At 61.0% G+C, this 23265-nt stretch overlaps 1 protein-coding gene across 5 annotated transcripts; it reads left to right on the top strand.

Annotated features, from left to right (window-relative positions):
- The first annotated feature begins 4240 nt into the window (after positions 1-4240).
- Positions 4241-22294, top strand: FMNL1 (formin like 1). Of its 5 annotated transcripts, XM_074849586.1 has the most exons (27): positions 4241-4487; positions 10352-10435; positions 10688-10771; positions 10853-10926; positions 11514-11597; positions 11857-11997; positions 13227-13335; positions 13581-13657; positions 13742-13835; positions 14172-14246; positions 14539-14649; positions 14755-14904; positions 14997-15098; positions 15203-15422; positions 15645-15944; positions 16062-16183; positions 16632-16834; positions 17069-17303; positions 17401-17469; positions 17635-17715; positions 18507-18636; positions 18732-18895; positions 19159-19260; positions 19542-19634; positions 19802-19925; positions 20200-20291; positions 20667-22294. In XM_074849586.1, the coding sequence occupies exons 1-26, from the start codon at positions 4329-4331 to the stop codon at positions 20289-20291; spliced, it is 3279 nt and encodes a 1092-aa protein (XP_074705687.1). In that variant the 5' UTR covers positions 4241-4328; the 3' UTR covers positions 20667-22294. The 5 variants fall into 5 exon arrangements, with proteins under 5 accessions (XP_074705687.1, XP_074705684.1, XP_074705685.1 ...); XM_074849583.1 differs by having other exon boundaries at positions 10688-10926; XM_074849584.1 differs by lacking the exon at positions 20200-20291.
- The last annotated feature ends 971 nt before the right edge of the window (positions 22295-23265 follow it).

Here is a 23265-nt window from a genome sequence, read left to right on the forward strand (position 1 = left end):
TGATGCTCTGAGATACCAAGAACTTGGCAAAGACCAACGTTCAGGTAAGCAAGATGTTATTCTGCATTCTTAGAACATTCAGAGTTTTGTATTCTTAGGTTACAAACATCCTGGGACTAGGAGATTACAGAGCTGTAAATTATATGACCATGGAACCCCTAGAAATCCCCCCTCTTCTATCGTTCTAACTGTCGCACGAGCGACTGAAGTACCCAGCTGGAGATGAATCACCTCCTGTGGCACCCAGGACCTTCTCATCCAATGTCACAGAAAAGCAACGGGACCCATCTCATCGCTTGGATTAATTTATACTTGTGTGCTCACACTAAGATCAAGATGGAAATACCACCCTCCCCCATTTCATGATCTCTGGACGCTAGTAGACAGGTGACCAGAAAGAACTGTACCTCAGCAAAACACGGGGGTCTTCTCTCAACAAAGCCTGAGGGATCTCAAACTCTGAAGAGCTGCTGAAACAGAATAAAGTGACACACTTCCAGTGCTCCACCACACTGAGATATTGCACCTTTCTTACAATTCATTTCAGAGTCTCAATTCTCTACAGGATTAAGCGTACATTTTACTTCGGGGGAAAAAAAAAATTAAAAAATCACATTTTAAAGTCACTGCAGAAAATAAAGGTTGTACTGTACTGAACTGTGACAGTGTACACACAGTGAAATGTTTCAGGATGAATTCATCCATCGCAGCCGTGGTAAGCTGCAAGAGTTCAGTGACTGCACCCTGAAATCAGCTGAGTTGACAGCAATTCAATTTTTTCTTCCATCCAAGATATTTCTTGGTCGTGGAGGGTTGGCTCAAGAGAGCAGGTAAGAGCCATGAAGTCCCCCGACCAAGGGACCGCAGGCCCTGCGGCGGGTCTGCGGTGTCCGGAGGCATCTCGGTCTCTGGGGTTGAGATGAGGGGTGAGCAGGATGCTCCCCCACATCGTCCTCCTGGTATCGCTGGTGCAAGGGCCACCATGTCCAACCTGCACTGAGGACCTCCAGCAGCCCAAAAACCGGGACTGGGCTCCCTCTTTGCAGCTCAGTCCCACGCCCACGGGGATCAGCACAACCCCAAATCCCTCATGAAACACCTCCCAGTGCAAAGGAGGTCACAAGCCCCGTGCTTCCCAGTGCCAGTCCCTGTTTCATGGCCTTCATCCCACCATCGCAGCCCTCCTCATGGCCAGGAGATGGTACTGTTGGCCTCGTCCCTGCTTCTCCTGGGGCATGAACTGTCCCTCACACCAACCCCATCCTGCCCAGCCCTGCCTGCTGCTCTGATTGCACTTGCCCTTGACATGGGCCCTCCCACCCCAAGTCAGGAGGGACCTGGTGGGACCTTTGAGATCAAAGCCTGGCCCTGCCTGGCCCAGCAGGCAGCCTGGGACCTGTCCCAGCACCCATCTCCCACTGGGCTTGGTCCACGCCTCGTGTCCTGCATGGGGGGTCCCCACTCGTACCCTGCATCCCCAGCTGGGATCCCAACCCTGGTGCTTCCCGTCAGGAAAGGTCCTTGCGCCCTTTCCAGCTGCGGTCAGGAAGGTGTTGCCAGCATGAACGTGGGCTCTCAGACAGCACTCAGGTTTCACCCCAGCATGCAGGCAGGATGCTCATGGGGGAACCCAGACCTTGGGGTACCCGCAGACCCCCTGCCCCATAGCAGAGCCCATCCCCAGTGTGGGACAGCTCTGGGTGAAAGCCCTGGTCCTCACACACGGTCCTGGTGACATCTGCCCTCCTGGGCACACCTCTGGGACTGCGGCGGGGTGGCTTTCCTGTCCCTGCAGAGGGTCGCGATGCCTTCCCTTAAAAACCAGGATCAGGGAATTACATGCAAAATATTTAATGAGATGCTGAAATATTTAATGAAACAAAGAGATTTCAACGGCAAAATTGAGCTTTGGAAAATCAGAACAAACCCAAATGTGGGTGACCCCAATTTCGGTGCTGCTGAGCTGCCCGCGGCTCCTCCCCGACCTCCCGAACCCCCAGAGATGTTGGGGAGGACTCAGCGTCACGCCAAGGGCAGCTCAGGAACCGGTGGCAGCTGCCTGCTCCTGTCGTGCGTCCCCCAGCTGGGATCCGGGGTTTGCAGCGGGCGGGAGAGGTTGGCAGAACAGGTCTGTCGTGTTCCCCCGGTGTCTGCGGTGCCGACACCTCGGCAGGTCCTGCTGAGCAGGAGATGCCACCAGAGCCGGACGGACACGACAACGTTGGTGTCTGGCCCTGGGGCTGTGCGGGGGGGTCTGGACCACGGCGGATCCTGGGGGTCCCATCTGGGTCTGTCCTCCACCCAGATCTCTCCTCAAATCTTAAATTTCAGCCAATCTCAGTAAATCTCACCAAATCTCAGTAAATCTCACCAAATCTCAGTAAATCTCGCCAAATCTCACCAAATCTCACCAAATCTCAGTAAATCTCGCCAAATCTCAGTAAATCTCACCAAATCTCACCAAATCTCAGTAAATCTCACCAAATCCCAGTAAATCTCGCCAAATCTCAGTAAATCTCACCAAATCTCACCAAATCTCAGTAAATCTCACCAAATCCCAGTAAATCTCGCCAAATCTCAGTAAATCTCACCAAATCTCGCCAAATCTCACCAAATCTCGCCAAATCTCACCAAATCTCAGTAAATCTCACCAAATCTCACCAAATCTCAGTAAATCTCACCAAATCCCAGTAAATCTCACCAAATCTCACCAAATCTCAGTAAATCTCACCAAATCCCAGTAAATCTCGCCAAATCTCAGTAAATCTCACCAAATCTCACCAAATCTCAGTAAATCTCACCAAATCCCAGTAAATCTCACCAAATCTCAGTAAATCTCAGTAAATCTCACCAAATCTCACCAAATCTCAGTAAATCTCACCAAATCTCGCCAAATCTCACCAAATCTCACCAAATCTCAGTAAAGCTCGCCAAATCTCGCCAGATCTCAGTGGAATAATGCTCTTCGTGCCCTGGCAGTGCTTTGATGCTGGTCTGGCAGGAGCCGTGGGAGAAGCCTCGCTCTGCGCGGGCAGGGAGCAGGAGGAGCTGCGTGTCGGTGGGTGTGTGGAGGCCGGGCGCGGAGGAGGCTCTGCCGAAGGGGATGGGTGCTGCGGCTCCCCCGTGGCACCCTTGGGTGAGGTGGGTCTGCTCAGGGCTTTACCCTGGCCTGGTGGGAAAGTGGGAACACCCCAGGCCGTCAGGATCTGCCACGTGCCCACACCATGCCCACCCTGGCACCGGGCACGTGTCCCCACCCAGGGAGCCCCCAGACGCGGTGTCACACGCTCCGGAGGTGCCCTGCCCAGGGGGGGCTGCTCAGGGGTGCAATGGGTTTGCTCAGCCTCAGCTGTCCCTCCCGTGGTGGCCGAGGTGGGGAGAGAGGGGAAAAGAGGAGGGAGCCCAGCATCTTCTGGCTGCCCTCCTTGCTCCAATCTGCCCCTTAAAAAAATAAAATAAAATAAAATAAAATAAAATAAAATAATAAAAAAAATTAAAATGAAAATAAAATATAACATAAAATATAAAATAAAATAAAAATAAATAAAATTAAATTAAAATAAAATAAAATATAAAACAAAGTAAAATAGAATAAAATAAAATAGAATAAAATTAAAAAAATAAATAAAATAAAATAAAATATAAAATAAAATAAAATAATAAATAAAAATAAAATATAAAATAAAATAAAAAATAAAAAATAAAAAAATAAAATTTTAAAGGAAATAAAATAAATAAGATAAAAAATTAAGTAAAATGAGGTAAAATAAAAAATAATTTAAAAATTAAAAAGTAAAAAAAATAAGATAAATAATGAAATAAATTAAAAGAGGTACATAAGTTTGAAATAAAGTGAAATGAAATAATAAAAGAATAAGATAAAAGTTGAAATAAAAATGAAATGAATAGAATGAAATAAAGATAAAATAAAAAATAAATCAAAGTTTAAAAATACAATTTAAAAATAAATAAAATAAATATAAAAATGTAAATAATTTAAGAAAATGAAAGCAAGTTTAAAAAAATAATAAAATAAGGTAAAATAACCCACGATAAACCGAAGTAAGGTAAACCCGAGCCAGCTGAAATCCAAGGCGGCGGGTTGGGGCCCCCCCGGCGGCAGGTGCCGGGGCCGCCTCCCGGCAGAGCCCTGCCCGCGGGGCGGGGGGGCGGGGGGGGGGGAGGCGTTTACAGCGCAATAACGCCCCGGAGAAGTTGCAAACGCCGCGGAGCAGCAGCGGAGACGCGGGGTTGGGGCGGGGGGGGGAGGAAGAGAAACCGCCCCCACCCGACCCCGACCCAGCCGCTCCGTCCCTGCCGGCCCCGCCATGGGCAACGCGGCCGGGGGCATGGAGGGGGGGGCCGCGGGGCGGGAGAGCCGCGACTCGCGGCTGCCGGTGCCCCCCCCGAGCGCCGCCGCCCCGCCGCCCCCCCGGCAGCCCATGCCCGCCGCCGCCGAGCTGGAGGAGCGCTTCGGCCGCGTCCTGGTGAGTGGGGGCTGCGGGGGGGGGGGCGCCGCTGCGGGGGGGGGCACTGCGGGGGGCCCCTGCGCGGGCTGGGCGGCAGCACCCCGAGCATCCCTCTCGGCACCCTCGGATCCCGTTTTTCCTGTATTTTATTGTGCTGATCCCTTCTGAGTCTATTTTATAGTGGTTATTTCATTCGGGGACTGTTTCGTTATTATTTTTTATTATTACTAATAGTGTTTCCTCCCCCAGCCCGTCCCTCACGGGGGTGCTCGCCCCTGCGCGGGGGCTGCCCCACGGCGGGTGCTGCCTCCCGGTGGGGGGGCCCCGGCCCCGAAGCGTTGGGGTGACCCCGGCTCTGGGGCTCCGCGGACGCTCCGCCATGGCGCTGCAGGCAGCCGGCGCTGCAGATGTCAAAGCGCTCGGCTCTCCCCCTCCTCCTCCTCCTCCTCCTCCTCCTCCTCCTCCTCCTCCTCCTCCTCCAGGCGGTTCTCCCCAGGGGAAGCCCACCGGGCTCTCTCCCGGGGGGGCCGTGGGGTGACAGGGCGATGCCGCGTTCCCGTGGGGTGGCAGCTCCCCTCTGTCCTTGAGCAGCGCCGCTTGGCCGTGACCTTCGCGCGGTCCCACCTCGGGAGCTGGGCCGCTCTCCATCCCCTATCCGCGCCCCCCCCCCCCCGCAAAAAATGAGAGTCAGGCTGGGAGGGGGGAAGAAAATTGTCTGCTTTAACCCCCGTTGGGAGATGGAGCCCGTTTGCTGCCCCGTGCCGGGAGCCCCCACGGATCCGCCTGGTGGGACCCCAGCCCCGAGCACCAATTATTTTTTATCTCGTGGTGTTTGTAGGGGGATTATTTGGGGGTGGGGGGCGCCGCCGGAGCCGCTGCCGCTTCTCTGTCACCGGCAGCATCAGCCCCGGGTGGGTGCGGCGGTGGGGGGATGTTGGCCAAGGTGGGGATCCACGTGGGACCCCCGACATGCCCACGGGTGGGGCTGTGCTGCGGGGCACCCATCGCCGTGGGCGCGGAGGGCGGCGGGTGGCTGAGCTGGGTGGTGGCGCCCGTGATGGCTCCTGGGTGCCACGGCGGCGGTGGCAGGAGGGGACGGGGGACGGGGACCTCGGGGTGCTTCCGCTGCCGCTGCTGCGAGGCCTCAGGAAACGGCGCTTTGCGCCTGGCTGGGTGGCGGCAGGTTAGAAATCTGAAGCTGAAAAACAATCAGAAAAGGGAAAAATGATGCTGCGGACCCTCGCCGCCAGCCCGAGCCCCCCCGTCCCGAGGGAAAGCCCTTTCCCGGGAGCTGGGGGGACCCAGGGGAGCTGGTTTGGGCCAGACGGGAACCGGGCGTCTTGTGAAATCGGCTGTCCCAATCTCGCTTCCTCCTTTCGCGGGTTCCCTTCCCCCTTCTCATGGCCGGGGGGGGGCAGTGGGACCCCCGGGGGATGGGGATGGGGGGGTCCTTCTGCCCTCACCCACCCCAAACACGTTCCTTGACTCAGTATTTAATTTTTCCACCTCCTGAGCTGGTGAGATCAGTGACGGAGCAGGAGGTGATGGGTTGGGGATCTCCCGGTGGGGCGTCACCTGGGCCCGGCACGTTGTCACGGCTGTGGCGATGCTGTGACAGCACGTTGGTGCAAACCAGTTGTGGGCTGGACATCCCAAACTGGGAGAGCTGGTGGGCACAAAAGCCAACAGCGGAGCCCAGGGGGTCCAAATTGCCACCAGGAAAGGGATGGATAAACTCATTGCATGCCAAGAAATGGGGAATTTAGTTTTATTCCCCAAAAGTTGGCTTCTTCCCAGCTAGGGCACTGTGGCAGATGCCGCTTTGGCAGAGCGACGGGAGGGTTGTCCCAGTGCCAAGTGGTTTGGGATGTGCCGAGGTGGCTTTTTGGGATGGGGAAGCATCTTTGCTGCCGGGATGGGGATGCTTGGCTGCTCCCGCTTGGAGCAGTTGGGATTTTTTTAGCAATCGGGAATATCGAAATGAAATTGTGAGTTGAGGGTGTGGTGGGGGTGAAGCTGAAACTGTCTGGGAGGGTTGGGCTGGAGCCTCGGGGCTGGTGGCTGGTGGGGACAGGGGCTGCTCTGGCCGGGGGGTTTTGCTGGCGGGGGCTTTGCTGCCGCTTCTCCTGGGACCTGGAGGAGAGAGCGGCCAACGTCACCGCTGCAGATGTTTGCAGATGTTTGCGGATGTGTTGTTGGCCCCAGCGGTGGGACCGGTCACCAGAAAGCTGTGGCTGCGGCGTCAGCCTCAGCTCAACTGGGAAAGAAAATTGATGCTCAGCTTTCTGCTGGATCCGTCCCCAGCCCGGCCCCGGGATGGTGGCCAGGTCCAGCTGGGTGCCACGGGGGCTGCGGTGGGGTGTCCCCACGGGGGACGTGTGCCCTGGGCAGGAAGGGGAATGGCCCGTGAGCTGAGAGCTGCTGTGCATGGCTGGACCTGGCCCTGGCTGAATGAGGGTGCCCTGGCACAGGGACCCCCCTGTACGCCTGGACCCAGCCCCGGCTGACTTAGGGGGGCATCCCGGCGCAGGAATCCCCCCGTGTGCGGGTGCAGGGTGGGCAGGAGGGCACCCAGCAGGGATGTGGGTGCTGTGGCTGGGTCAGGCTCGTCTCCCCAGCCTGTGCCGAGAGCAGCTTCTGCTTGTTCTTAAAATAGAGCCGGGAGCAGCAGGCGGGAGCGGCCGCTCATCCCTCGGCTGCTCCTTGCCACCCTCGCAGCAGGATTCGGCCATCAGCAGGGACCTGTCTGCTCCTCCACCGGCTTGTCCCTGCCTGGCACGTGGTGGGTTTGGGATCTGGCTGGACCCAGGGACTCCCAGCCCGGCTTGGTGAGGGTCAGGAGAGCCCTGGGTGGGCCTGATCCTGCTGGGTGCCTGGAGCCTCAGGAAGAGGCAGGAGGACGGGTCTGGTGGCAGTCGGGGTCACTGGAGGGGACACCACGGGAGGGCTGGGCATGTCCCAAACCCCCTTGGGTGGGAGCATTGCGCTCCATGGCCATGAGGGATGGAGCATCCCGGGAGTGCCGTGGTCCATCGGCCACCAGACCGGGCACGTGGTGACATTAGTCCTTCCCGTGGCCAACCGGTTGGTGGAAACCCCTAAACCACCATCTCAGGGCTGCTCTGGCCCCTTCCCTGCAGCGGGCAGGGTTGGTACCCGATGTCTGGACTGGGATGCTCTCCCATGCCACGTGCCATCGAGGCTTTCCATCCCTGCTCATCCCCCACGTGCCCCAGAAACATCGCTCCCTGGGTTCAGCCTGGTTTTCACTCAAGCCTGTCGGTGTTTTGCAGAGCAAACACTTCCGTAAAGGATGCTTTGAATTTTTTGCGCTGGGGTTTGGTGCAGAGCCTGGCTCTGCTCGGCTCTGTGTGCTCGCGTGCGAAACAAAAAGAAGGTATCTGACACCCAAAATAGCTCCGTCCCCCTCCCGGCAGCAGCTCCGACACTGCGGGTGCTGCAGTCTGAAAAGGTCTTTTCGTACCGGAAAATGATGGAGGTGCTGCTTTGCCTCCCCCCAGTCTTAGTTTTAGGTGTCGGGTAAAGCCCAGCTCAATCCTGCAGTCGGTGTCAGCTGAGCTGGGGGGTCTCAGCCGGCCACATCCTGACGCTGGGCATGGGTGGGATGGCACCGTGGGCTCCGTGGCACCTCGTGTCCCAGGAGGGTTGGTGGGGGACATTTGGTGACATCCATTCAGTAACGTGGTGGGCTGTGACACTGCTGGCAGGCGGGGGGGGGAGGATGGGGAAGCCCCATGCTGGGTGGGATGAGGGTGCTGAGTGCCAGAGGATGGGAGGTGGGATGTGGCTGCTGGCAGCAAGTCCTCATGGCCCCTCCATCCTTGTGCCCCAAAGAGGAAGAGGAGGAGGACTAAGTCCTTCCTCTGTCACCTCCAGGGTGCTCAGCGGCTGCCCTGCCCCACATCTCCCACCCAGACCCACAACACCCGCCCTGCCCACACCTCCCACAGCACCGGTCCCCCCTCCCTGGCAGGAAATGAGAACCGGTTTCTTCGGCTGTCGTCTGATGCCGGGGACCACAGCGGAGCCACTTCCTCCCCCCGGCATCACGTGCCCACGCGGGGCCACGACGGGACACAGCCACCACCCAGTTTGTACCCAAACTGTGCCACATCCTGCCACCCGGCCCAGCCCTGCAGGCGAGGAGGGGACCGCAGGGCTCGGTGGCAGAGCCACCTCCAGAGAGACATCCCCAGCATCCCCCCACCCTGCCTGCATCCTCGTGGTGGGGAACCCACAGGAGCTCCTGTCCCACCGGTGACACTTGCTCCTGGTTTTTCTGGGTCCTACACATGGTCCTTGGGAGAGGTGGTCCAGGTGCCACCATCCCCTCTCTGCTGAGGGCACCCAACCGAGTGTCCCACGGAGGGTGCCACGGGTGCTGCCAGAGCCCTGGGTGGGATGTTTGGGTGCGTGGTCCCTCTTGGCACGTCCCTGTCCTTTGGGCTGACCCTCCCGGAGGGTCTCATCCATCCCAAGGATGGCAGCTTGGGGACCACGAGGACAGGACTCCCCAGCAAAGGGGACATCCAGGTGCTGCTACCACCTTGCCCATCCCAGGACCCGCGGGGCAGCTCGGGTGCAGCCCCGCCGACTTTGCAACGAGGCTATTTCTGACCCCGCAGCCTAATTTTACCCTCCCTGCCCAGCTCTCCGTGCGAGCCGTCCCCTGGCTAAATCCAGCCGACGGCTGGCTCCTCTCCGCCCACATCTCCTGGTTTTGGCTTCTTGCGAAAGCAGCTCGACAGGTCCTTGGTGGAGGCGGGCGGCGAGGTTTCCGCTCCTGCCCGCCACCGTGCCACCTTTCCTCTTGGATTGGCTCCTTCATGGGCAACCAAACCCCTGTGAGATGCCTTTTTCCCAGGGATGTGGCTGTCCCAGGGGTGCATGCACCCCACATTCCCATCCTCAACATCAGGGGACCCCAAAACTGGAGGTTAAGGGTGACTTGGGACCGTGCATTGCTTCCATTGTGCCTGGGCTCTCCAGCCTCAGCTCCTGCTTTTCCCTGGAAGCTAAATCACCAAGAAATGGGTCTTTTGGGAGAATAAATCACCTGTGACCTGAGCTGAGCTCCCAGCATGGCCCAGGCCACGGTGGGAACCCCACTAAAGGCTCTTCTGGTCACCCCATGGTGTCCCTCAGGGACCCGCTGTGTCCCCGAGCACCCCAGAGGCAGAAGCTGCACCCGGGGCCTCCTGGAGCCCCCAGCCGTGGCGCGGAGCAGTTTCGGCAGCTGCCTCGTGCCGTTTGGAGAGCGGAAACCACGTCACATCCTGCTGGGGCGGCCCTGGGGGGCCAGCGGGGGCTGGGATTGTGCAATGGTAGCACGGAGGGACATGGTGACATGCCAGACCCTGCCCTGACATCATGTCTCTAAAGGAACACTGATTTCACCAGCCGGGCTTGTCACGCGCCCGTGGTGGGGGGACGTGGAGGTGACCGTCACCCTCGAGCAGGGCCCAGACTCCTGGGTTCCTCAGCTGTGTCACCAGCCTGTGTCCCCGTCCCTCACCCCAAGTGGCTCTGCTGGCACTGGGCTGGCTGAGGCCGGGAGCACTGTGCACTCATGACATGGATGGACGGGTCCAGTTTTTCCTCCTGTCCCTTGCTAACACCCCCCACCCTCTGCCTCAGGGACCCCCAATGGTTGCTGATGGGTCCATGGCTGGTGGGATGCTAACATCCTTGGAATGGTGGTGTCCCCGTGTTTCTGCTGGTGTCCCCATCATCCCACCAGTGTCCCCGTCATCCCACTGCTGAGCAAGGACACCTGGTGCTGGGCGAGCAGCAGGTGCTACAGCCCTGGGGGGTGTTTTTGGGGGTGACCCCCAGCCCTGATACCCATCACCACCCCACAGAACTCCATGAACCTGCCCCCGGATAAGATGAAGCTACTCAACCAGTATGACAACGAGAAGAAGTGGGAGCTCATCTGTGACCAGGTGAGGTCTGGGTGTCACGGTGTCCCCAGTGCCATCCCTGTCCCCAAGTGCCACTCGCAGTGTGGGCATCAACCTGGCACGTGCCAAGCGCCGACATCATCTCCGTTAGCGATACAGCGCCTCATTAACCTGATTAAACATTGATGCAGTGTGGGGGCAGGGACAGGGGCACGGTGGCTGCCGTGGGGACGGTGGCATGTTCCCACGCCGCAGGTGGGTGGCACGGTTTCAGCCTCTCTCTGGGGCTCGTAGGAGCGTTTCCAGGTGAAGAACCCACCATCCGCCTACATCCAGAAGCTGAAGAGCTACTTGGACACGGGTGGCGTAAGCAGGAAGGTGAGGGCTCCCCCTTGCACCCCTTGTCCCCATCCCAGGTCAGGTGTGGGGATGGTGCCAATGACTCTCCCCATCCCACAGTTCAAGAGGCGAGTGCAGGAGTCAACGCAGGTGCTCCGGGAGCTGGAGATTTCCTTGAGGACCAACTACATTGGGTAAAGATGGGGGTGTCCTCATTGTCACCCAGCTGCTGCTGCTGTCCCTGGCATCGCTGGGACAGGGACTGGCATGCTGGTGGCCTCTGGCTGTGGGGGTCACAATGGGATGTGGGGGCTCATGGCCTCATCCTGCCCCTCTGGGTGGCTCTGATGGGAGGATGGGGGTGCTGAAGCAGCTGGCTGTGCCATGGGTGCCATAGGACCCAAACCCCATTTTGGTTCTCTGGTACCCCCAGGGTGCCATGATGGACCCTGGCCCCCACCCTGGGTGCCCTGAGCCCTCGTGGTGTGGTGGGTGCTGAGCCATGGGTGCCCACGGTCCCACCACACAGGGTCAGGTTGTCCTGTCATGGTGGCAGCGGTGGCAGCGGAGCCCTCAGCCTGTGTCCCCTGTGCATCGGGGGTCACTGTGGCACCCACCTGCCTCAGAGAGGTGCCAACTCATGGTGCCACCTCGTGTCCCCAGTGTGTCCCACCCTCGCGGGGGACCTCTGGCCAGGGTTGGCTCTGCTGAGGGTCTGGCAGTGGGGAGAAGGGAGGATGAGGAGGGCTGGTGGAGCCCACTAACCCCCTGCACCCCACAGCTGGGTCCAGGAGTTCCTCAACGAGGAGAACAAGGGGCTGGACGTGCTGCTGGAGTATCTTGCCTTCGCCCAGTGCTCCGTCGCGTATGTCCCCACCGTGTCCCCCTTCCCCGAGGCTGGGATCAGCCTCCCCTGGGGCTCAGAGGGGCTGGGGGGGTCCCTGGGGGTGCTCTCCCCCCTCATCGGAGTGATGGAGCCAAGGATGATCCATGGCTGGGGTGGAGCAGAGCATCCTCAACACCTCTGTGCCCATGTCCCCAGCTCTGGGGACCCCAGGGGGGTGCCTGCCCGTGTTGGGGTGCCACATCTCACCCGTCCCTGTGTCCCCCCCCGGGGCCTCCAGGTACGACATGGAGAGTGCTGAGAACGGCAGCCCAGGCTCCGACAAGGGCAAGGGCCTGGAGCGGTCGCTGGAGGACCTGAGCAAAAGCAACTCCTCATCCCCCACCCAGGGCTCCTCCAAAATGCGGCACCTCACCGTCAGGTAACACGTGGTTCCATGTCCCCCCTGTCCCCCCCTTCCCTGCGCCGTGTCCCCCCGCTCTCTGCCTCGCTGCACCCCCGGCCGCGCCGTGTTTAGAGAGGGGCTTGGGAGACGCAGGCCTGGTCCTAAAACTGGGTCCCCAGCGCTGGTTTGGGGAGGCCAAAGCCACGTCCCCGTGTGTGCCCGAGGGCTGAACCCCGCTGGGAGCTGGGCTGGGTCAGTCCCCCCAGCCCGGCACCGCGACCGCTCTGGGATGCTCTTGGTAAAACCCGTGAATCAGCAAAACTACGAGGTGCTTGAGATTTTGGGGGAGAAAATTGCGTGCCCCCCGGTTTAAAACCATGGTGGAGGAACGGGCCTGCGCCCCCCGCTCGCCGGTCCTGGTGGCTGGTGCCTCTCGCTTGGCGCCGCTCGCCCCTGCAGCCCCTTCTAACCCCGCTCTTCTCTTGCACGCTGCCGGGGGACGCGCTGACGGTAGGTGACGGGGCCGGGGTGCTGGTGTGACGGGGACACCCCGGTGGGACCCCGCTGACAGTCACCGGCACTGGGGACGGTGCCTGTGGGGCATCCCCAGTGTGCAAGGGGGGTCCCAGGGGACACCTCACCGTGGTCACCCCAGGAGCCGTAATGTGGCACCCTGGGGACCGCGAGGGTCCCTCGCTGTCTGCCAGCAGCTCCGGAGGAGCCGGGCTGTGTGTCCCCCCCCAGCCCCAGGGACAGGTCAGGAGTGATATGGCACCTGCAGCGGGTCCCAGCCCTTGTCCCCCACTTGTGTCCCCAAGCCCGGGTGTCCCAGGGGCGACGCGGGAGCCCCGTCTCTCCCTCCTGTCCTGCAGGCTCTAACGCGCCTCCAGCTGCTGCCTCTCGAACCAGCACATCCACACCCTCCTCCGCCACGTCCACCCCAGCGTCCCCTGCGGCGCCCCGGGCAGCGATGGGGACAGTAGCCCCAAGTCACCCGGCAGCTCCCGGTGAGCCTCCGCGAGCACCCGTGCGCACGAGGGGCACCCACCCTCCATCCCAACCCCCCATCACCCCCCACCCAGCCCAAGGGCTTGTAGATGGGCACGGACATGGGGGTCTCTCCCGCGGGGATGCAACCACCCGGGTCCCTTGGTGTCGTGTCACCCCCTCCCCGCTGCCACCCATGCGCTGCCCCCTCCCTGCTTGCGCTGCGCCCCCCAGCCGCCCCCTCCGGCTCCCACTCAGCCGCCCTCTCGCCTGCCCAGGCTGAACCCCTCGCACAGCAGGAAGGCGCTGAGGAACTCCCGCCTCGTCAGCCAGAAGGACGACGTCCACGTCTGCATCATGTGTCTCCGTGCCATCATGAACTACCAGGTGGGAGAGGGCCGTGTCCTCGGGGACCCACCTGGGGCTCCCTGACAGTCTCCAGCCCCTGCGGTGCCGTCTTCAGGGTCAGGGTTTGGGGTGGGACCTGCTCTCCAGCCCCTTGCTCTGAGATGTCCTCACTCAAGCTCATGTCTGATGGGGACGTGGCGTGGGGATGTCCCACGGTCCCGGAGCATCCCTGGGGTGGGCACAGGAGGATGCACAACCCCATTAATGCTCCTTTTTCTCCCAAGTCTGGCTTCAGCCTGGTGATGAACCACCCAGCCTGCGTCAACGAGATCACCCTGAGCCTCAACAACAAGAACGCCAGGTAGGACCCGTCCCTCATCCCCTGTCCCCCTGTCCCCTCACCCGCCCCGTGGCACCAACCCCCTTGTGCCCCACATCTCCGCAGGACCAAGGCGCTGGTGCTGGAGCTGCTGGCCGCCGTCTGCCTGGTCCGAGGTGGCCACGACATCATCCTGGCTGCCTTTGACAACTTCAAGGAGGTGAGTCTCGCAGTGGGGCTGCACAGTCCCCACACTGACACCCGTGCTCTGGCGGGGTTCATGCCTCAGTTTCCCTGTGTGAGGCAGAGCCCTGCATCATCCTCCATCCTGAAAACGCCCGTCCCGTGACTCGCTTGGGAATGCTCCAGCCGTTGGGCTTGATGTCCCCATGCCAATGCATGTCCCCAAGGCCACATCCCAGCTGGACTGGGTGCTGGGCAGCACCCGTGAGGGTTGGGATGGCATCACTGGCGGGTACCTCCCGCCTTGCCACCCCGCTGGGTGCCCACCCTGGCCGTGTCCCTGCTGACCCTCAGCCCCCTGCTCCCACCCCAGGTCTGCGGGGAGAAGAACCGCTTTGAGAAGCTGATGGAGTATTTCCGCAACGAGGACACCAACATCGACTTCATGGTGAGCGGCTGGTGGGGCTGGTGTTCTGCTGTCCCCAGGTCACTGTGTCCCCAAAGGCTTCTGAGTCACCGTGCTGTCCCCAAGCCATCATGTCCCCAAGGGCTGCTGAGCCGCTGGTCCTTCCCCACGTCCCCACATCCTCAGGGCTGTGAAACCACCCTGCATTCCCCAGGGACATCATGTCCCCGAGGGCTACTGATCCACTGCGTGGTCCCCGGAGCCACCGTGTCCCCAGGGACTACCAGGCCACCGTGCCGTGCCGTGCAGTGCTGAGCCTGTGCCCGCCCTGCAGGTGGCCTGCATGCAGTTCATCAACATCGTGGTGCACTCGGTGGAGAACATGAACTTCCGCGTCTTCCTGCAGTATGAGTTCACCCACCTGGGGCTGGACCACTACCTGGAGGTGGGTGACCTGCACTGCCCCAGTGCTGAGCCCCACTGCCAGGGGTGAGGGGGGTGCTGGGGGGTTACCACCATCCGTGATGGTCCCACCGGCTGTCCCACGCAGACCCTCCGTCTCACCGAGAGCGACAAGCTGCAGGTGCAGATCCAAGCCTACCTGGACAACGTCTTCGACGTGGGGGCCATGCTGGAGGACTCGGAGACCAAGACAGCGGTGCTGGAGCACATGGAGGAGCTGCAGGAGCACGTCAGCCAGGTGGGACGTGGGCGTGTGGGCAGGAGCTGCTGACGCCAGCCCTGAGGGAGGGATGGGGACGGGGCTGAGTGACGTCGCCTTGTCCCCCGCAGTTGACGGAGCAGCTGCAGGATGCAGAGAACGACTCCATGGCCAAGATAGCGGAGCTGGAGAAGCAGCTGAGCCAGGCACGGCGGGAGCTGGAGGCGCTGCGGGTGAGCACCCATGGGTGCTACGATGCTGGAGGAAGGGATGGGTGCCTGGGGGACCAGGGTTTAAGGGGACACCAGCGATGTGCCGGGGCTTGTCACCACTGCAGGAGCAGCTGAGCCCGCCGCGGCCACCCAGCCCGCCGACCCCGCAGCCCCAGGAGTGCTACCGGCTGGCGCTGGAGCGGCGGCTGGCGGAGCTGGAGGAGAAGGGTTTGGTGCAGATCCTGCGTGGGCCTGACGGAGACGTCGCCATCGAAATCGTCCCCGTTGTCATAGAAACCCCAGCAGCCCCCGTGGTTACTGGAGAGGCCACCGGCACCGGCACAGGTACCAGGGGTGTGGGGGGATGGTGGCAGCCCGTGATGTCCCCTTCCCGGTGGGGACAGCCAGCACAGAGGAGGGGTGGCAGCCTGTCTCCAGGCAGAGAAATGGAGGTGGGGCTCAGGGATGTGCCCAGGGACGCAGACTCACTCGGTGGCAGAGGGAATGTGGTGGTGGCACCATGCCCTGCTGTGCCACCATCTCACCCACGTCTTCCTTCCATTGCAGATGCTCCGGCTCCAGCCCCAGCTCCCTCACCAGCACCCGCCGCCCCCACGGCCCCCCCACCCCCACCCCCCCCACCCCTGCCGGGGGCTGAGCCTAGCTCCCCGCTGCCCCCCGCACCCCCACTGCCCACAGGCATTGTCCCCCCTCCAGCCCCTCCACTCCCAGGTGCCCAAGTGCCCCCACCACCCCCACCACTCCCGGGGGGGCTGGAGGGCCCCGTCCCCCCACCTCCACCACCCCCACCGCTCGGTGGGGAGCTTCCAGCTGGGCTGGGTGCCCCCCATGCTGCTGGTGGTTCAGGTGAGTGTAGCCTGGGGATGGTGGGGATGTCCCCCAGGCGAGGGCTGGGGGCACCCTGGGGTGGTTTTGGGACCCCCCCACCCTGTGACGTGTCCCCCCCTCCCCATCACCCCGCAGTGAAGGTGAAGAAGCCAATCCAGACCAAGTTTCGCATGCCCATCTTCAACTGGGTGGCACTGAAGCCGAGCCAGATCGATGGCACCGTCTTCACTGAGCTCAACGATGAGAAGGTGCTGCAGGTGAGGACACTGGGGGGTCCGGGGGGGTCCAGGCCCGGGGTTGCCCCCGTGCCCACCTTGCACCCATCTGTGGTGTCACGTGGCTGCTGGTGGAGCTGGAGCAGAACCTTGGCGCCACGGAGAGAGACAACATGGGATCTGCCATGCTTGTCCTGTCACCCCATCCTTGTTCCCTTGCTCCATCCTCATCCTCACATCCTGTCCATGTCTTCTTCTTTGTCTTCATCCTCTGGTCCTCTCGCCCCCTCCTTACACCCTCCCTGTACCCTTGTCCTGTCCCTGTCCTTGTCCGCTTGCTCCATCTTCATCCCTTCAACTTGACCTCATCCCCTTGCTCCATCTTCATCCTCTCACTCCTCTCCCCCTTGTCCTGGTCCTCTGGCCCCGTCCTTGTCCCAGATGTCCTACGCCACCTCCCCGCCGTGCCCTCAGCCCTGTCTTCCTGCAGGAGCTGGACATGAGTGACTTTGAGGAGCAGTTCAAGACGAAGGCACAGGGCCCTGGCTTGGACATCAGTGCCCTCAAGGTGAAGGCCACGCAGAAGGCTCCCAGCAAGGTCACCCTCATGGAGTCCAACCGAGCCAAGAACCTGGCCATCACCCTCCGGAAGGGTGGCCGCAGCGTCCAGGACATCTGCACGGCCATTGAAACGTGAGTGTCCCCTCCTTGATGGGAGAAGGTCGGGCACAAGCCCAGCTGCACCGGGGGGTCGGGATGGTGTGGGGTGTGCTGGGGTTGGATGTGATGGCACCAGCTGTGGGGAGGGAGAGATGCAGGGACCCGCTGTGGGGATGGAGGGAAGATGGGAACCAGCCATGGGTGACAGGGGGGTTGAGGGAGCCGCTGCAGGGTCTGACTGTGCTGGGGATTTCCCACCACCTGCAGGTATGACCAGCAAGCCCTGAGCCTCGACTTTCTGGAGCTGCTGCTGCGCTTCCTGCCCACTGAGTACGAGCGGACACTCATTGGGAAGTTCGAGCGGGAGCAGCAGCCAGCGGAGGAGCTCTCGGACGAGGACCAGTTCATGATCCGCTTCAGCAAGATCCCGCGCCTGGCCGAGCGCATGAACGTCATGATCTTCCTGGGCAACTTCAACGACACGGCCCAGCTGCTCATGCCGGTGGGTGCTGGGTGGGCCACAGGGTGGCTGTGGGTGGGGGGCTGCGAGGGGGTGACATCCTGCAGTGAGGCTCACACGCTTCTTCTCCCACCCCCAGCAACTCAACGCCATCATCGCCGCCTCCATGTCCCTCAAGTCCTCCAGCAAACTGCGCAACATCCTCGAGGTGAGGACTTTGGGGTGTGGTGGCCCTGATGGGGGCACGTTGGGGCTGGGGCAGGTGCACACAGGGTGCTGCCAGGGTGTGTGCAGGGACTGTGCCCCCCCCCCCCGCCAACCCGGGGTACCCCATCATGCCGGGCTGTGTCCCTGAGCCTTTGTGTCTCTGCAGATTGTCCTGGCCTTTGGGAACTACATGAACAGCAGCAAGCGCGGGGCAGCCTACGGCTTCCGGCTGCAGAGCCTCGACGCGGTAGGGTCGGCCTGGGGCTGCCCGGTGTGCCGGGGCACGGGGGCACTGCCACTGCCCGGGGACCAGCCTCGGGGATGGAGGGACACAGGGACCAGCTGTAGAGATGAAGGGACACGGGAACCTGCTGTGGGGATGGAAGGATGCAGGGACCATCTATAGGGTTTGGAGAGGAATGGGGAGCAGCTCTAGGGATGCAGGGACCAGCCATGGGGATGGAGGGACACAGGAATCAGCTGTGGGAATGGAGGGATGAAGAGACCATCTATAGGGTTGGAGAGAGATGGAGAGGAGCTAAAGGGATGGAGATACACAAGAACTATCCATGGGGCTGGAAGGATGCAGAGACCAGATATGGAGAGATGGAGGGATGAAAGGCCCAGCTGGGGGGACAGAGGAAGATGGGAATCAGCCGTGGGGATGAAGGAAGATGGGAACCAGTCGTAGGGATGGAGGAAGATGGGAACCAGCTGTGGGGATGGAGGAAGATGGGAACCAGCTGTGGGGATGGAGGAAGATGGGAACCAGCCGTGGGGATGGAGGAAGATGGGAACCAGTCGTAGGGATGGAGGAAGATGGGAACCAGCCGTGGGGATGGAGAAAGATGGGAACCAGTCGTAGGGATGGAGGAAGATGGGAACCAGCCGTGGGGATGGAGGAAGATGGGAACCAGTCGTAGGGATGGAGGAAGATGGGAACCAGCCATGGGGATGGAGGGCCACCAGAGCCTGCCCTGAGCAGGGGTGAGGTGGGGCGGTAGGATGCGGGTTGGGGCTGACGCTGCTCTCTTCCAGCTTCTGGAGATGAAGTCGACGGACCGCAAGCAAACGCTGCTGCATTACCTGGTGCGGGTGATCACGGAGAAGTACCCCGAGCTGACCGGCTTCCACACCGAGCTGCACTTCCTCGACAAGGCGGGCACAGGTAGTGCCTGTGGGCACAGGGCTGGGGGTCACTGCAGGCTGCAGCCCTGGTGTGGGGGCTCTCCGAGCCTGCCCTGACCCTCGCCCTCCCCGCAGTCTCCCTGGACAGCGTGTTGCAGGACGTGCGGAGCCTGCAGCAGGGGATGGAGCTGACCCGCAAGGAGTTCATGCGGCAGGACGACAGCGTCGTGCTCAAGGACTTCCTCAAGGTCAACTTGGAGGTGATGGAGAAGCTGCAGGCTGACAGCAAAACTGCCAAGGTGGGTGCTGGGGGTAGTGTGGGGTCATGGAGCGGGATTGGGCCCCCCCCATTCCTGCATGGGGACACCCTGGGGTGCTCTCTGCTCACACCTCTGCCTCGTGGGAGAAGCTCCTGCTTGGGATGTGGCTCCAGCAGGAAAGCCAGGAGCTGGGGGGGATACAGAGGGGGATGCCGAGGTGAGAGAGGCTGGAAGGAGGCAATGGGCGACGAGGCGTTGCTGCCTGGCCCCAGCCCCCCAGATCAGGGTGTCTCTGCCTGCAGGAGGCATACGAGTCAGCCGTGGAGTACTTCGGAGAGAACCCCAAGACCAGTCCCCCCACCACCTTCTTCCCCATGTTCATGCGCTTCATCAGAGCCTACAAGGTAGGAGGGGATGGGGGGTTCCCTGTTTCTGGGGGTTGGGAGGGGACTTGGGGTCCAGGGGGGGATCTGACCCCACTTTGGGGCAACCAGAAAAAGCCACACGTGAGGCTGGGGGGTCACAGGGCCAGGGGAACCTGGGGCTCGGTGCTGCCCTTTGGGGTGGTCAGAGATGCTGGAGCTGGGTTGGGGTGAGCCGTGGGCTGCTGAGGGGAGAAGGTGGGGCCTGTGCCCCCACAGCAGACCCCCCCGACTCAGCACACCCTCCCTGCACCTCTCCCAAGAAAGCAGAGCAGGACATCGAGCTGTGGAAGAAACAAGAAGCTGCGGCCAAAAAGGCAGAATCCAGCCCCCCCGGCAGTGAGGACCAGCCTGAGGTGAAGGTTCCCCATGTGTCCCTCTGCCCCGAGGGCTGCTGGTGGGGATGGGCAAAACAGGTCCTGGTGGGGGAGAGCCAGGTGGGGGGTGAAGACAGGGGCACCCCAAATCCTTCGGGGTGCGGTGGGAGGCCACGTCGTTCACCCTGTGGTGTCCCCAACCGCAGTTGCCCATCCAGAAGGCCAAGAGGCAGCAGATGGACATGATCGCTGAGCTGAAGAAGAAGCAGATGGTGAAGGAGCCGCTCATCTATGAAGGAAAAGACGGGGCCATCGAGGATATTATTTCAGGTGAGAGGCCGGGCGTCCCCCGCTGCCGCAGACCCAGCGCTTGGTGCCAGTGAGGAGACCCTCGGTGACGGGGGTCTGTCCCAGCCTGGAGCTGGAGGGCCACCGAGCCCCATCGTGGGGACCAAACCCATCAGTAGCACCTTCCCATCCCATGCGGCAAAGGTGCCGAGCGCTCTCTGCCCTGTCTCATAGCTCTTCCTCCTTTTCTGCTTCTTCTTCCCCCTCTCTCCTCCTCCTCCTCCTCCTCGCTGTCTCTCTGGAATGCTCTGCTCAGCTCTGAAAACTGTTCCTTTCACGGCTCGGACGGGCAAGCGCTCGTCCCGGCTCTTCTGCGATGTGAGCTTCAACGAGGAGAGTCCTCTGTAGGTAACGTGGGGGCAGCCGGGCCCGGGGCACCGCACAGGCAGGGGCTGCCAGACTCTGCCACCCTCCTGGGTTTCTTGCCCACCGGCACCTCCGGCTGCATGGCGGATCGGCCGGACTCTGCCCCATGCTGAAAGCCAACCCTGGGGGCACCACGGCATCAAATTATGGTGCTGAGCACCCAAAGGGTCGGGGGACGGGGTCCCTCAGGCTGGTTGTTCGTAGCTGTTGCTGCGCCCATCTCTGCGTGCAGCGGGTCGGGCACCTCCCGAGCATCCTCGTGCCCCGGTGGGGTGACTCCTGGGCGGTGGTGGGTGACTGGGTCCCAGTCTAGGCCAGGTGGAGCTCAGCCAAGCTCTGCGCTTCCTCCCGGTGCAGATCTGCGGAACAACCCGTACCGGCGCGCAGACAAGGGCCGCGGCAGCGCCAAGAAACGGGCTGCGGGGCAGAGCCTGCAGGCGACGCCGGACATCTCGCTGTGACCGGCGCCGTCCCTGCAGCTGCCAGGACCGGGGCAGGACCATCCTCCCGCTGCAGATGGGACCGCAGGACGTCACCCCGTCGGCCTGGGACAACGCGGGGTGGAGGGACGGTGCCCGCTCCTGGCTGCTCCAGCCGCTCAGCGCGCCAGCTCCCACCCTGCATGCCCTTGGCTCCGGCGCGGGCATCCCCTGGCGCTTGCTTAGCAATGCCTCTGAGCTCCTCTCCTCCAGGCTGGCAGGGCTGGGGGACCCTCCGGGGTATGGGCAGGGAGGGGGGAGCACAGAATGGGCCCCAACTTGTCCTGGAAGGAAAAGAGAGGCTGCCCCATCCCTCCCCCAGAGCTGCTCCATCACACACCTGTCTCAGGGCCAGCCCTGCGCAGTGGTGGGCCCCTCTCTTCAGCTTGCTGGTGCCTTTGATTTCCCGCTGCAGGAGGGGAGGAGGGTTGTAAGAAGCCGGGGACTCAGCGGTCCCCGGACGTCTCCCCCCTCTCCCCCAGCCCTTCGAGACCCGTGTTTGCCTCCGCTGCAGAGCCGAGCGAGCACGGGCTGCGCCTCCTCTCCAGCGAGGAGCCTGCTGCAAAGATCCCACCCTGGGCACTTCCCGTACCCCAGGAGCTGGCAGGGGTGCTATTTTACAGGGATTTTATATGTCTTCCTTAAAATTTCTCTGTGCCACAGGAGCAGGGACTGGAACACCCAGATACAGGGTCTCACCAGGGTCCTAAGGCTGCGGTGAGCAGCACTGGGCTGTTCCTCGCTGCAGGGGAGGCTCCGTAGCTACAACCATCAGCAGCAGGGCCAAGGATTGACTGTCCTCAGGCCTCTGCGAGGTGGCACCTCGCTCTGTCCTCCTGCATCCCCGGCACCTGCCTCCGCTGCCGGGGCTGGAGCCTCTCAGAGGGAACAGTGAGCGCCAGCCCTGGGGGAGCAGGAGGCGGCTCCCCGTTAGGCAGCAGTGGCAGGATGCGACGTGCAGCCGGTGCTAAGCAGCCTCCAGCCCCCGCAGCACACCCCTCCGTCCCGAAAGGCTGCAGGGTCACTGCTGAAACCACGCAGGAGAAAGAGGCCAGAGAGCTGCACAAACTCCAAATATCGCACTGGACTTAATTCCTCCCCTGCCCTGCTGCTGCTCAGTAAATCCGAACCACGCGCTGTCGCGATTAACCCGTTAATGCATTTACTTCATCAAACGGCCCCTGCTCGCCCTGCTGCGTGGCTGCCGTGTACATTCTCGCTAGCCCCAGCTTTTAGACCAGGATAAGTCCTTGCTGTAAGCCAGAGCAGCGACTGCTTCCTGCTGTAATTAAGATGCTAAGCGCCAGCCAGCTCGGTATCACCCAAGCTCAAAGGGGAGGGAAGGGAAGGGAAATGAATGTGTAAGTTATAAATGCCTTTAAGCCAGAAATGTAAAACATTAACTGCTAATTTGTATACATTATTTTTATAAACCAAAGGCCTGTTTAATCTAAAGCAGAACTGGTAATAAAACGACCCCAAGAATAAAGCACTTGTCTGTGAGAAGGGGTGAAGCTCTGCAGTGGAGGGAGGGAGGGATGCACGAGTTGTTGCTCATTGCTCCGCTAACACACGTGACCTCTGGTGTAAGGAACAGCTCCAGGAGCGGTGACCATGCCCCTCTGAGCATTTTTAAGTGGAAGATGTATTTCAGACTCGCCCCTGACTGCAGCTGGGCGTAGGGCAACGTCAAGGCTCTGCTCAGCCCTGCAGCTCCTTCCAGCACTGGCCACCTCCAGGCAGGGGTGACCTAATGGGTGAAAACATGATGAATAAGAGTGTCACAAGAGAAGGGAAAAGCCAGGACTTGTGGCTCTTCTAAGGGGCAGGCCCACTTCTTACTACACAAGTGTCCCTGAGGAAAAGGCCACCAGACCCTCAGCACCTGCACAGGAGCCCACAGCTCCTGCCCTCCCCAGCGTGGAGGAGCCGAGGGCTTGGGGAGAGGCTGGGTCCAGCACAAAGCTCAGGGCAAAGGCCCCACACAAGCTTTCACACTGCTCCTCAGCTGGGCTGTCCTCAGAGACTAGAGGTGGTCCAGTGCTTCCCTAAGCTGATCTGTACCTTTACGGGGAAATCTAGTGACAAAACACCCACCTTTTTTTTTTTTTTTTTTTTGCGGACAACTGATCCGACTGCTGCGTTCGCAGCACAAACACAGGTACGTGAGAGCAAACCCCCCCAACTTCAATTGGGGGTTTATGTTTCGCAATACCTGACCTCACTTGCTCACTGGCAATGCCCCCAGCACACCTCCGGTCGGCTGCGCTGATTTAACATAAAACACCCCACCGAAGTGGAGACAAACAGCTCCTGCACCACCAGCGAGCAGAAGCACTTGCTGAAAGGTGTGGGCGAAGCTCTAGAGCTCTGCCTGCCTGAGCCGGTGCCTCTGCATCCCAGACCTACTTTTGCACCACTGAGGGGAAGACTCAGCAGCTCCCAGTACAGCAAATCCTGCAATGGGAGAGGAGGAA

This window comes from Strix aluco, chromosome 24 (genome assembly GCF_031877795.1).
Source record: "Strix aluco isolate bStrAlu1 chromosome 24, bStrAlu1.hap1, whole genome shotgun sequence".
In the NCBI taxonomy this organism is placed as follows: Eukaryota; Metazoa; Chordata; class Aves; order Strigiformes; family Strigidae; genus Strix; species Strix aluco.

What these genes read in the sequence shown, in the direction of transcription:
- FMNL1 (XM_074849582.1), top strand. Translation starts at nt 4,329, where the DNA reads ATGGGCAACGCGGCCGGGGGCATGGAGGGGGGGGCCGCGGGGCGGGAG. An exon ending in CCATGCTGCTGGTGGTTCAG is followed by an intron (nt 15,945 to 16,061) that starts GTGAGTGTAGCC and finishes ATCACCCCGCAG; the next exon opens with TGAAGGTGAAGAAGCCAATC. An exon ending in GCTTCATCAGAGCCTACAAG is followed by an intron (nt 19,261 to 19,541) that starts GTAGGAGGGGAT and finishes ACCTCTCCCAAG; the next exon opens with AAAGCAGAGCAGGACATCGA.